Source organism: Caloenas nicobarica, chromosome Z, assembly GCF_036013445.1.
Source record: "Caloenas nicobarica isolate bCalNic1 chromosome Z, bCalNic1.hap1, whole genome shotgun sequence".
Lineage (NCBI taxonomy): Eukaryota > Metazoa > Chordata > Aves > Columbiformes > Columbidae > Caloenas > Caloenas nicobarica.
The window spans coordinates 66747858-66762526 of NC_088284.1; the positions used below are offsets into that span (position 1 = coordinate 66747858).

Sequence of the window (14669 nt, forward strand, 5' to 3'; positions counted from 1 at the left end):
TTGCAGGCACAGGTGATGGAAATACTTGGTATCATGCAAGTCAAAACTGAAATGGTTATTTATCTCCTCCATTCCTCCAGACAACTTAGTTTCTTTTGTGGCTGTTTTATTTTGTTTCTGACTGAGGACAGGAGAATCAAGTATTTTTGCTCAGCCTTTCCATAGGTAGGAACCACAGTCCTGCCTGCCTCCTGGCTAAGGAGACGTTCAGGACCTTCTGGGAAGCTGCTGGCCTTCTAAAATTTAGTTTGGGCACGTCTCCTTAATTCAGCTTTCATGCTTAAGTCTTGCCTAACAGATTGTGCTTTGCCCTGGAGATCTGTAGTGCTGGTGAGTTGTCCTCTTCTGTTTTCAGGGACACAAGAAGAAGCTATCCCCACAAAGAGTCTCTGCAGTGTACATACAGGAGACTGTTCACGTCCATAGCTGACATCTATTCGCAATGATTGCAGTAATTGATACCAGCGCAGGAACCTGCCCTGACAGTGACAGTTTTCGTCTACTATTGTTTAGCATGATTTTCCTTTTTCTTTTTTGCATGCTTCACAGTACAAAACCCCTGGATGCCTTTATCAACCCTGCCAAGGACAAAGCCCCTTGATTTCATCCTTGCATTTTGGCTTTTGAAACACTTTTGAAACCCTTCTCAATAGTAGCCTTTGTACTTAGGCCAGTGTTTTAGTATTCATGCCATTATCCATCCTTCAAAAATACAGTGAATGAAATAGGAGATTGGTTACAGCTGACTCCCCTCTTTCCACCCATTTGTTCACTGAGTGAGAAGTGCGGCATCATGAGTGCAAGTTTCGTGAGCTCCTCAACGCTACTCCCAACACTGGAAACTGGGCCCAAGGCAGGTAGTCTTTTTTTCACTCGTCCTTTTCCCACCGAACAGGCAAGATCACTATAGAGCATCTGAGAGGTTTCTGGACAAGTGCTAGTTCATCTAGCACTAGCATCTAGCATCTGGCTCTGCCTCGCACACAGGTATACTTTCATTTTCCTCCTCTTCCTGTATGTAACTCCAAAAACAAGAGCTTCTAGCTTGTGCCTGTACCTCCTTCTTTCTGAGATTCTCACCACTCTAAGAAAAAGTTAAATTTAATTGGCACAAACAAAAGGTAAGATTAACTTCTGCTCATCTTTACCCATAAATTTATTCTGCATGAAAACAGTAACCAAATCCTGTGTACTGCAGTGCAGCCCGTTTTTATTTAGTGTGATAAACACCTTAGTTCTCCCACAAATTATGATTTTCTCTTGTGCCGATTTTCTAATTACACTGCCCATTTTAATGAAAAACAAACTACGGGCTGGAAAGATGTTGCTTTAGTTTAACTGTGTTACAAAGCAAAGGGACGACTTCTGCCTGCATGAGAGGCTGGGAGGAGCAGGAGCGCAGCCCTGTCCATGTGGTGGACAGGCTCACCCTCTGATCAGCGCTCGGGAGGAGGAGAGGAGGTTGACAGAGACAGGGTTAAACAAAGCATTCCTCCAGGGGAGGTCATGTAGCACACAAAGGCTTCAGGGCAACACTAAATTAGGAGGCTTTAAACGACTAGTTTGGGAAGGAGGGCTGCACCTCCACAGCAGTTCCATCCAAGCCAAGTCTGGGCTACCTGAGCCACATGTTTTCCTTCTGCACTGATCTCCTACACCTAAGTTGGTAATTGTGCAACATTTTCGTGCACTGGTTCAGGGAAATGAAGTAAATGGGCCTGAACTGTACTACTACTGGGCGCCACAGTATAAAAAAGATATGAAGCTACTGGGGAGTGTCCAAAAGAGGGCTACGAAGTTGGTGAAGGAGCTGTGTGAGGAGCAGCTAAAGTCACTTGGTTTGTTCAGGCTGGAGGAGACTAAGAGGAGACCTCATGGCAGCTACAGCTTCCTCACAAGGGGAGGAGGAGGGGCAGGTGATGATCTCTTCTCTTTAGCAACCAGTGACAGAACCCGAGGGGATGGCAGGAAGATGTGCCAGGGAAGGTTTGGGTTGGACATTAGGAAAAGGTTCTTCCCCCAGAGGGTGGTGGACACTGGAACAGGCTCCCCAGGGAGGTGTCACAGCCCCAAGCCTGACGGTGTTCAAGAAGAGACTGGACAACACCCTCAGACACATGGTGTGAACTGTGGGGTTGTCCTGTGCAGGGACAGGAGTTGGACTCAATGATCCTTGTGGGTCCCTTCCAACTCAGGACATTCTATAATTCTGTGATACAACACTGCTTTGCTTTCAGCCAGGTCAGTCTCCTACCTAACCCATCATGTGGTCAGACAGCGCCGATGTTGTAACCAGAGAGACAATGGGGAAAAACGCAGCTGCAATCAGAGAGAGGGGAGACCACAGCAGCCCAGGCTTTAATCAGCTTTAATTTCTATGGAACCACAGCTTTAGTCATTCAAGTGAGTTCGTATTGCTCCTTAGTGTTATCATATACTGGTTTTAATAACTTTTTTACGCTTTTAGGTACAAGCCAGCAAAAAAACCCAAGCCTGTGTCTCACGCTGTGAAAGTACTGGAATTAAAACAGTCATGTCTGCTTGAGGCTGCTGTGAGCTGGTCCACTGTTTGCAAAATCAAGAATCCTGTTGTTAATGTTCAAAACCAAGCAATTCCTAATGCTAAGTAGCATATTGCATTGCTATCCATTTTGATAAGACTAACTTCCACCCACAAAAAAAATCCCACGAACCTGTAATAAAGACGGATATACACACTGGTTCTGCATTTGCTGCAAGTCTCACATCAAAGACTTGAAAGGTCGGGAAGCTTTGCTGCACAAAAGAACAATGTCTTCTGCATTCACAAGCTCCAGCTGTTTCTTTCATAAAAACTGTTGCAGAATTGACAGAATTACAGGCTGATAAATAAAATCAGAAAAATAAATGAACAAAAAGAGATGGGGAAGAAAAAATATTTTCCTGGCAAAGCTCAACATTAAAAACATGAAGATTCTAGAAGTCTGATGAGACAGCAGGAGCTGAAAAAAAAAATGCCAGACATACTCTATGTCAATACTTCACTACAGATGAGTGAATATTTTACAGATTCCTGAATTTCTGAAGGCTGTGTGGAGACATCAATGACTACATAGTTTGCCCCTTTTATATAGTGTAATCTGCAGAGATTTGCAGATAATTTTTCATTGAAGTAGAGCATATGTTTAGAAAAGGCCTGTAGGACAGATGTAAGGACTTCAAGTGATGCAGAACCACTGCGCCTCTAGGGTGATTGTTCCAGTGGCTCCCACTCTCAGGGTTAAGCATTCATGTTTCCAGATGGAATGTGTTTGGCTTTAGCTTGCAAGCACTTTCGGAAGAATAGCAGAATACCAAGCTGGAAGGGACCTCAAGGATCATTTGGTCCAACCTTTCTTGACAAAAGCGCAGCCTAGACACGGTGGCCCAGCACCCTGTCCAGCTGAATCCTAAAATGGTCCAGTGTTGGGGAATCCACCACTTCCCTGGGGAGATTATTCCAATGGCTGATTGTTCTTGTTGTCAAAAATTTCCCCCTTGTGTCCAATCAGAATCTCCCCAGGAGTAACTGGTACCCATCACCCCTCATCTTTTCCGTGTGACTCCTTGTAAAAAGGGAGTCTATGTCTTCTTTGTAGCAACCCTTTAAACACCTGAACATGACGATGTGGTCTCCCCTAAGCCTTCTTTTCTCAAGGCTGAACAAGCCCAGTTCTCTCAGCCCTTCCTCCTATGACAGGCTTCCCAGTCCTTTGATCATCTCTGTGGCCCTTCCCTAGACCCTCTCCAGCCTGTCCACATCTTTTTTGTACAGCAGGGACAAAAATTGAACACAGTATTCCAGGTGTGGCCTGAAAAGCACTGAGTAGAGTCGGATAAAGATTTCTATCTCAACAGGCTTTAAAGCTTTTCAAAAGTTTTAACATACATTTATATAGAAAATTGTTTTCCACTTCCTCTTTAAATGCAGCCACTTTGATGGTGAGACACAAGCCTTTCCTCCAGCTTGTAAGACACTCAGAAAACAGCCAGAGCTGCCAGGAGTGAGAGAGAGGAGGATTTATGAAAGCAGAATGCACTTAAGAAGCCAGTAAGTTTCATAGTGCTAATGTAACACTTGTAAGCCTATAGAAAAGCACCTTGGACATAGAAATTAACAGTTCTGACCAGAAGTTTAATATTTGCCTTATCCAAAAGATAATGAAACTCCAGCTGCTGGCTGAACTGTAGCAACACATGACAAATTCGACTCTTTGATGATTCTAGTACCCTCACTGAATCATGCAGCAAAGAGCTTTTACAGAAAACCTTCCTTTGCAAGTTGTCAGCCTAGGGTGGCACCTTTGGTATGACAACCTCATATCTGACAGCCTAGCTCTGGGCAGCACGGTGACACAACTAAGGAAGGTACAATCTTCAATAACACTTACCCAGAAATTGTACCTCTTGTACATATCTTTGATGGAAGTGACTGATAAGGCAAGATCTCAAACTTTGCTATCCATCCATGACTTTAAGTGTGACTTCAACAGCATGTGACTCATGAAGAGGTTGTTCAGCCACTGTTATCATGGACATGGCTGAACCCCATTACACTAATAGTAATGTATGTTGCTCTGAGTTCTCCCTTTTAGTGTCTCAAGAGGAGGTTTTCTCTGTCAATTAAAGAGCAAGAATTAGGTGGGAAAAAGAAGAAAAAAATACAGTTAAACAAGTATCAATATGTCTTTTCGCCAGATATTATGTTTTTTCATTTGTGCAAATGATCCAAAATAAGCAAAAGTCTGGGAAATAAGTTTATTTTAAGAGCTCTGCAAATATAAAATTAGTGTTTGGTTTGAAAGAAGGTTACAAAACAATCAAGTTGTCATTTGTGGCTCACTAACGCCCTGCTCTTTGAATCTGTTTCCAAGGAGAATGCTTTAACTCTCTTTTTCCTTCAGTGTCCATCTTGCGGGCAGTCACTCTTGGAAGCAGGGATATAGAGACTGTGACCATCAGCATCAGTTTCCTCAAAGACATAACCAGGTGGGATTTTGTAAGAGGCCAAGCATTTAACAACACCCTTTGGTGTGTAGCTAGTATTGTAGGTCGTTTTAGCATCTAGAAGAACGTGATCCTTTGGGCCTGACCAGCCAGGTTTATAGCTCTTTGTAACTGTGAGTGGATGAGGCACATAATGGGCCTTAAAGGTAGTCAAGCAATCCATTGGTTTTGCTGGGAAAGTCAGTTCTGGAGCATGAATAATAGGTTCTACTCTCTTGCACAACCAAAGCTTATAGTCTTCTTTCATTGTAGAAGAGCTATCAAACGGCTTACTTTTTTCACGCTGAACCAAAGTTCGACACATCTTGGCTGGTTTGCCATTTGGGTTCTTGTAATGTAACTGAGTAGTGGTGTGAAGGTCCATTTTCTCCACAGGGGGAAGATACACATCAGGTTTTTTGGTGAATACAGGAAGCAGTGGCCAAACTTGGTATTTTTCCTGAAACTCAGTTGTAGAGGAAAATGGAAGATGGACATTCTTTGGCGGACATGGTTTTATAAGCTTGGCTGGCTGACCCGCGAGACCCTTGTAAGAAAATTTGTGGGTAGTGAGGCCATCAAATGGGACCTCACTGGCCTTGTATTTCTCGTATTTATGGACATAAGGTTTCTCCAAAGGATGTGGCACGTAATTCACTCTATAATTGGTTCTGTTCTCAAAGGGAGTCTTGTTTTTCTGGGCTGGATTTAGAGGCTTGCAGCTTTGAGTGGCAACCGGCCCCCTGTATAAGTAGTCATCCTGGACAACAGTTCTGTGGTCAAATTTTTCTTCTGATGGTCGAAACCTGTCATCTGGTCTGATCATGTCTGTCTTTGGTTCATTCCATTGCACATAGTCACCTGAAACGTAAGAGGAATCCTATCTAAGAGTTCAACTGAAGTTCTTTGGTGAGTTTAGGCATATACCATTTTATATTTTGATTATTACATATTCTACTGTAAGAAATATGTGTTGATGTTGTAATGACTGACAAATCCTATTATTTTTATAATAATTCATTATTATTAGCTGCTGTAGAACACATTATACAGTAGTGTGCTACCCCCAGGAATGTTCAGCATCTACACAGAAAATGGTATTAAAATAGTCTTGTACCCACCCATACCTACAGAGATGGTAAAATACAATGTGGGAAGATTAAATTACAGAGCTATTTTGTGCAGGTCACTGAGTGGGTGCTGTCCTCATGCTCAAACAGAAACAATGAAAGTGGAGTACGATGGCACTGACTGTGACCCCCTTCATTTACCTTCCTGCAGCTATGTTGTGGCTGGCTCGGTGCACAAGCAGAATATGCCTGTGTCTCCAGGAGGCTGTTCAGGTGTCTCCTAGCGTATCTTTGGGGCAAGGAGAACCAGATGCCCACCATTCCACTCTGAAGGCCAAGCTACAGAGATGCTCTTCCTCTTTGTACCTTCTCATTTGGGGATGAGCTGATTTCTCAGCTGCAGTGGTGCTGCATACTGTTTGCTGATTTCAGGGGTTTGCAGCTCATCTTGGTATCACCAAGCTGTGCCGTGTGGCATCTCCTCAGCTCTTGGCTTTGCTCTCTGTGGTACTCCTGCTCTCAGTACAAGCAGGAACTGAGAAGGAGCTTGTGACTCTGTCTCCAGTTCCTCCTTGTTAGAACAACTGTGCTGGAATTTGTAGGCCAAGCCTGCACTAATCTGAAGCATTGAATAATACTGCAGAGATGGTCCATACTCCAGAAGTCTTGCTCTTCAGATTCATGACTAAGTGAACATCTTAGGCACAATTTTAGAGACATGCATATCTTCCTTCCTTGGCAGGATACCAGGGAAAAAAAAATGAGGCACTGAGATTTAAAAAGATTTGCGCTCAGTCATGCTAGAAATCTATTGCAGAGCTGCCTAAGTCTCCAACCAGTGCTGCGGCCACAACACCATCATTTTTTCCCTTCCTAGCAATCTTGTGCAGCTTCCCCTAGAGACCATTATGGTTACTGGTAGGAAGCTGAAAAGAAATAGTCTTGGAGCTAATCCAAGGGGGTTTTTTTTAATTTTCCCTCCTTTCAAACCACATCGAAAGTCATGAGGCAAATAAGCCTCTAGCACAGGAAGGAAGTCTGGATTTCAAAGTCCTAGAGAGTAAATGATGCGATTAGGTATCAGGATATTTGAACTCTCCAACCCAAACAGAGTTATTTCTTTTGAATGGCAGTGGCTATTGTACTGCACAAACACAATTACACAAAGGATATGTTCATTACAATGTGAAGTTGACTAAAAAAAGAGTAACTTTTTGCTCCAATTAAGTGTCCCTTTAAAGCCCTTATGGTTCAAATCGAGTTGCTCTGCCCTGGCACAAGGGAGGAGGCAGCAGCCACAGGCACCATGCTGCTCCCAGAAAACACCCTGCCCTTGGGTACAGAGCTGCCCTCATGCTGCTAATTAGTGTAATCAGCTAAGAACATGGACCTGCCTGTGTTTACTGGCATAGACATTCATTCACTATTGTCGGTGCCACTGAAGGCCAAGCTGCACGCTGTGCTAGTGCCAGGGAAGTTTAGATGTTCCAGGTGTTCCTCTTTCTCTGAGGGAATATGAGATGTCCAGGTACCACTGCTAGGTGGGATGCTGACCTTGGGCCCATGCCTAGGATACATCATTTTCCTGGAGAGATGGTACAGCAGGATGAACCATGAGCTTATATGGACACGAGTTTTTACAGAGAATCTATTAATAAAGTATTAAAAAGTGAGAAGCTAATGAGATTCAGCTCTAAGCCAGGGCTCATTCAGAGATGTGACTTTTCAGATGCCAACCAAGAGTTACCAAAAAACTTCTTAGCTTCTCCCATCATCTTTGCTGGAAAATAGCCTGTGCATTTTGAATGTAACCACAGCTTTTGCAAAATATTCAAAACATGACAAGCAAGCCCATCTGTCTTCAATTTTAAAAATTTATAAGCTCTACACATTTGGAGACCTCATAGGCATTATGAATGTATTTTACTTAGTGTAAGCCAGCAGTGCTACTACTCCTTCAAAATATGTTACAATTTTATTGTAACTCTAATTCTTCTCCCATAGATATTAATAGTTTCCCATGTAGCACAATCTTGAAAACATTAGGGGCTACAGGAGGGAATGGAGGATATGAGCCATATGGTACTGGAGGGTTAGGCACATATCACTATAACCAAGCAAGACAAAACTAATATTAGGTTACATACCTGCAGATGGATAGAAACAGCTACATGAGTAACTTGGAGGAGATGAGGATTTTAAAACCTTAAGTTGCAAAGTCATCTGACATTAATTCTGATATGCAACAGCATCATCTTAAACCTACAGTGACATTTGGGATATGATGTGTTTAGTGGGAAGGAGTAGGACAATACAGTTGGAAAGGTAATTTAATACCAATGCAGCACTGATTTATATGATGCTTAAATATTTGAATGATGATAATTAATTGAATAGCATGTTTCAAAATTTCATTCTGGAGTCATGATCATTAAAACCTAACAATGTTAGAGAATAGCACAATGAAAAATTTTATTTTTTGTGAACCTGGGCCTTAAAAAGGGAATTCTTCCAGTATGCAATTTGATCTTTGAGGGGGTTTGGACGAAGATTTCCACTTGCACTGTTTTGAAAAATACTGCAAATTATAACCAAATGTGGCTGTGATACGTTTTGTTAGAGCTCTGGAATAACAGTTAAGGTGCTGACCTAAACACTGATAAAAGACAAAGATATACATCTGGCTCAGATACAGAGATCTTAAAGATATCTAAACACAGAATGAAAGATCCTCTGCTTGCACAAAGAAGCCTTTTTTTACTGGCTTCGCCAAAGCTATTCAAATGAATACCGTCTGGTGACATTGCCTGTGAAAACAAAGTGTTCAAAATTGTGTAAATGTGGGTATTTTGCACCTGTGGGTCATAGTCTTCACGACTCAAGTAATTCTAAATAGCCAGTATTTCCTGTGTACTTAAATGTAAAAATTCCAGTTTATGCCATTGCATGCAGCTGTACCAAATTCTGACTTCCAGTCATTTCACCTGAGTAATCTTAAGACTGCATTCACATACCTTTTATTTCCTTACTTCAATTAGCATTTTGAATTTTAAGAAAAAAATGTTTCTGTACATTGGGACAAATTTCAGTGCCAGCACTGATCATAAGCTTTTATATTTGCATAGCATAATAAAAAATAAAATAAAAACCAAAATAATAAAAAAATATTTTAAGAAAAAGACAAATGCTAGCTATCTGCCTAGCAAAGTTAGCTAGTTGTAATGTGTGCAGAGGGGAGGTAAAATCCTCTGATTTTCCACTTACAACTTACTACCAAAACTAGCACAATTACTGTAACTGTGTAACTGAAAGTTTTCTCCCAGTATATACAGGAGAGAATTTGTGCTGGTGGAGAGGAAGGAACAAAGACCCCACAAAGACAAACCACATACACCAAGTCACCACAGCTGAGAAACAAGGGCATAGTTAGATGCACAGTTCACCTGTTTTACCAGCAGAGTTTGAGTGCTTTGGACACTTGTGTGGAATTTCCATGTGTGCATAATTCCTACATGTGTCTCTCACTTACTCGCAAGTTAACCCTGCAGCACACACAAAAAGGGTTCTGTGCTTCATGACCTGCTCAGACCTAGCAAATTCCATGCCTTTTAGGTGTGTGTGTGATCCAGTGAATGTGCAGATCAGACCAACAGTATACCAAGAGTCTGTTCAGTAGATCCTAAAGATGATGCTGTTGGACCCACTTGCAGGTGCTCACGTGGCCCTGCTTCTACCTAGGAGGCCTGTAGGCCTGTCAAACATGCAAAGGAGGTGAATTCAGAGATGTTCCAATGCTATCCTTAATGTGGGGCTGTATTCCCAACAACTTGTGTCCCTGTGGTTCCTGCACAGCTTGTTGGCATACATAGACAGAAGGAATAACAACTGCACGCTGTTTTGATCTGTCTTCTTCAAAAATGAAGCTAGTGGTGAAGTCCTGAAATAAGCCGCAATGGCACATACCTTTGTAAGTGGTTCCTGTATCCATCTTGACATTGGGGATGTGGCTCGTCACACAAGGGATGCATGGAAGTACTTGAGAGATAGGGTAGGCATTATAATCTTGTTTGTAAGTGGAGGTCAAATCCATACTCTCATCACTCTTGACATAGTTGTCAGGGGGTTTAAGTTTCAGTGGCAACACTTCATGAGCTATGTAAGTTCTCCTGTGAAGAATAATTTCATTATGTTTTTTGTCTTAAGGAAAAAATCGAGTTCCTTTTTCTGGACACACAAATAAACTAATACTTCCTCATATCTCCACAGCCTAAGGAAGTCTGGATAGGATATAAGCAGTTAATGGAACACACAAGCCTCTCACATTTGGAAGTGTGGATTCTGGAAAAGGAACTGAGGCAGGTCTGGACAATCTCAGGGCAGGCCAGGTTCCCGCTTCTCTCTACCCAGTGAGGTTAATGGCCTTACACAAAGCTACCTCTGTTCTACAGAGGAGTTACTCCAGAAGACATAACTCCTTTTAAAAGTCCAATAATTACAGCAGGCTATCTAGTATGTATGGGAAACATACGAGAGAGGCAACAACAGTCTTCCTGCACAATACACTGTGCAGCAGTTCAGCCCAGGATTGGAAGAAAACAACAAAACAGTTTTACATCAAAACTCAAATTGAGGGAAGAAATATCAGCACCGTTACTCAGCTTTTTCTCAGGTACCATTGTAAAAGAGCTGTTTTAAAATACTGGAGCAGTGTTACTTAACTCCAACAAAACATTACAGAAAGAAGACAGAGAAGAAAATAACATCGCCTTGCAACATTCACTAACCTGAACCTGTTTCACTGCCCACATCCTTCGGAACAGGGCAGAGTCTGCTGCCTGGCACCAGTGGTTTCAGTCTCCGATATCAGAGTATTTTTCCACTGGTGTGCAGATCTGTTTACACTATTGGCAGCTGGCCAGGAGAAATTGTCCGTATAGGAGCTGTTCTAATATTAATACTGCACTTTGCATCTGTGGTGATGCTGAGTGGGCAAGGGCCTGAGCCTCTGAATATACTGTATTGGTTAGGTATTTCAGCAAATAAACAAGGTTCTTAAAAGTCCATGTGGAGCAGAAAGGAAGAGAATTCACATTGCAAAGTATTGGGAATAGGGGTAAAAACAGAAATTTAAAAAATCCCAACAGCATCAAGAGGTGCTTACGTATAACAGATGTCACACATGTTGTAGACCCTTGGAATACTTTAGTCAGCAATTTAAAGACGATGTGTTTTTTAAGAGGGACCAAGAAAAGACAAGCAGGAGTACAAGAGACAGGCAGCAACCTCAGTAGCAAGGAAGGCTCAGTAACAGAGAGTCTTTCCCAAGCCACTTACAGTATACTGCTCGATTCCACATTTGAAACAGCTGAGCCTGTACCAGTGGCAAGTACCAGATCACAGGCAGACAACTCTTCACCAGTGTGACCAAGGGTTTTCTGGCACTGGGAGCACCTTTTCCCACTCTGACTACGGAGATATAACAGAATCTGCAGTGGAGATTACAGAGGAGAGATCGATCTGCTGATAAATCAGTGGCAACCTGCATCCTAGACTCCAAGAAAAATGATACTGCCTGCAACTCACATATTTTATCGCAGAGGCTTGCTGTTGCAGTATGGCACCTAATACTCAGCAAACTGTTATTAGAGAAGGCTGGTGACAGCTCAGGGTTTGCTGGCCTCACAGTCCCTGCAGTTATTCTCATATGCTCTGTCAATTAATTCTTTCTGAGCTTAGCCACACAGAATTGAGCTTTTAGCAGCCCTCTAATAGGTGGTGGCACCTTCACGTTAGGTCTTGGTACTTTCATACTGGGTGTGTTTTATTATCGGTCTTGCCCAGAGGACAGCAAGTTTTGCAATCCAATGGCTAACTGCCCAGGCTCTGTGTTTTCTTCACTTACAAGGGTGGGCAGGTTTTACGTATTCAGTAGGGTGCATGCTCTGAAGAAGCAAATATAACTTGTTTCTGCACTTTCTTGCTAGCGTGCTTTACAGAATCTGAACTAAACTTCAGGTATAACTGTTACTGTAGGAATCACTATTCTTGTCTGAGCAAGGATAGTTTTGCTGATTGAACTGGAAGTTTCTATGGTCTCTTTTACAGACCCCACATGGTGGCAGCCCATCCTTGCCTGCCTTAAGAAGACATCAGTGAGCCAAGGATTTAGTTATAGACAGGCACAAAGACATCTAGCTGCTTTAACTCATGCTGGAGATGGAGGGCATGTGTAGAAGTAAAGTCTGCTCTTTAAAACTGTCTGATCTTTTTGGTCATTGCTGAAAACTCTCACCTAGACAGAGGTATCCCAAATGTAAGCCTGGCACTTCAGACTTCATCAGCCACATTTGTGATTTAAATTGACAGCTCTTCAAAAGGCATTTGTAGGGGAAGGAGTTGTTAGAGCTTCCATGTTAGGATGAGGACAAATGGGTGGTGATAGCTGTTAAGACTTGATTAAGAGCCATTGGCATCTCCTAGGTCTCTAATTCAGTGCAGCAAAGGCAAGAGTGATGTTGATCATTACTGTGCCTGTAATGACAAAGGAAGTAAACATCAAGATCAGACAGCAGCCACTGTTTGAGGAAAGGGAAGCTCTCAGATTCATATTAAAGGACCAGATTCCTCCTTTTATGAGTTTCTTCTGTGGACAAGCTATTAGCACATCTCTTTACCGGCAGCAGGGAACAGCCTTAGGAGTAACTTCCACTAGGGAAATGGGCACAGTGCAAGTGTGAAGACTTCTGCCAAACAGCAACACTGAGCAACAACATAGCTGAGAAGAAGAAACAGCCCAGGAATGCACAATGACTGCCTTGAGGAAAACACATGCACCCCCTTTCCAATCATCAAGCTCTACCGTATTCATACCTTCTTGGAAACCAGTCACTCACATTACCATGTACAAAGTGCCACACAACACAGAACAAAAGAAAAATACTCCTCCAGTATAATCCATACTTTCCCAGACAGCATTTCTGCTGGTTTCCCAGGAGCCTTCCCAAAAGAGTAAATGAGCAAAAGCCAAGACCATGACTGTGCTTCTATGGCTTATGTATTCTCTGATCAGATCACATCTCAGCCTGCAGGAAGTGCAAGAAAATTATCTGCTTGCCTCCACTACAAGAACTGGCCTCAGACAGACCTTCACGCCTCCTTCATGGAGCCCTTATGAGTGTTTCTACAATCTCAGTGTTGGACTGTTCAGGCTCCCCTTGTGAAAAGCAATCATTTTTCTTTTCTCTGTCACCCATGTCGCAGACACACACTATCTAAGTCACAGTCCTCACTCTCACTATTTTTCATACTTCGTAGTCGAGATGCCTTCCATGGGTATCTCTGCCATCTTGTACACTTGCTCTGGCTTAAATGAGCTTCTGGGACGAGTGGTAGGATAAAGGGGGTATTTCTCCGTGTACTCTGACAGCATACATGGCTTCTCACTCTGATCGTAGGGCCTGACGGGCAGGTGTGGACAATGGTGACATCTGCAAGGGAAAAAGAGCAGCACAGGACTTAATGACTTACAGGTAGCTGATTAATAATACTTCATTGTATAAGCTGGCTGCAGATTGCAACTACAAAATAGTGGGTAAGTGAACGTTGCAATGACTGCTACAGCCTTGATCATTGAAAATCCAAAATCATAACCTGCACAAAGAAAGTGTTCTTTCTGTCTACTACTACAGCCTGCAGTCAAAAAACTCTGTGAAGCCGACAAAAACAGCCTAAGAAAAGCAATTTTGCCTAGATGAAGAAAAAAGCAAGTTAATCAGAGATACAGCCAAGTGTGCCATATTGTACTGGACTAGAAACTCTATTTAATGTCCCGTTTGTTCCATTTGTCATAAAATTATCCTACCTTGCTCACATATTGAGCTCACTTGTGTAGACAAGTGAACAACCGTTCAGGAGTCTCTGTTCACTCACACTTTGGCAGCACTGCTCCGCACATCTCTGAAAGCAATTCAGTCTGGGTACTGCAAGACCTCTCCATAGTATGCACCAAGATTTTCTGAGCTAGCTCCCTCCTGACTTGAACTAAAACGCCACCATGAACTGTTCATTATTGGTGACCTCTTTCTTTCCACATTGGGACCAGACCAGAGCAGGGTGGGCAAGGCCCATCCTGTCAAAAAGAGGTTTGATGTACCACTCTCTGATTTCTTCCCAGCGACATAACTGTTCATGTCCCTTTCTGGATTGAGGCAGACCCGCTAAAGTCAATGCAAAGGTTGCTGATTAAGGACTTCAGGAACCAGCCCACAGGAATTACAGTAAGAGGCAAAGGCCTCTGGTTTTATACCTCATACCTAGTTCTTGTCAACATCAGAGTGTTCCCTGTTGGATGTATGTTTTCCAGTGCTACGGTCTAGTCCAGATATGAATTATTCATCTGAAAGGGCTTCGTACTTAACAAAGTCCTCGTTGCATTAAATGTTGAGCAATCCAGGATGAGATGTCTGATTATGTAAATTTATACAGATAACTTCTGGTAAACATTCAAGGGTACACCTTCATATACTGAATCATTTTCCCAACTAGCGCAAGAATGGAAGAAGGGCCCAGAGGGCTCAAATAAAATTCAGCATCTTT

The 14669-nt window shown here is 42.5% G+C and overlaps 1 protein-coding gene across 6 annotated transcripts in view; it reads right to left on the bottom strand.

The window, feature by feature from the left end:
- Nucleotides 1–4770: 4770 nt before the first annotated feature.
- The window catches only part of LOC136001305 (stabilizer of axonemal microtubules 1-like), a 49227-nt gene continuing 39328 nt past the window's right edge, over nucleotides 4771–14669 (bottom strand). For 4 of the 6 annotated variants that reach the window (XM_065655445.1, XM_065655443.1, XM_065655447.1 and 1 more), the window contains 3 exons: nucleotides 13382–13561; nucleotides 10038–10240; nucleotides 4771–5865 (listed from right to left, as the gene is read on the bottom strand). In XM_065655445.1, coding sequence (XP_065511517.1) covers nucleotides 4919–5865; nucleotides 10038–10240; nucleotides 13382–13503 — 1272 coding nt within the window. In that variant the 5' untranslated portion in view covers nucleotides 13504–13561 and the 3' untranslated portion in view covers nucleotides 4771–4918. Of the gene's footprint in view, nucleotides 5866–10037; nucleotides 10241–12366; nucleotides 12606–13381; nucleotides 13562–14669 lie in introns of those variants that run through there. The other 2 variants (XM_065655438.1, XM_065655440.1) reach the window with 2 other exon arrangements.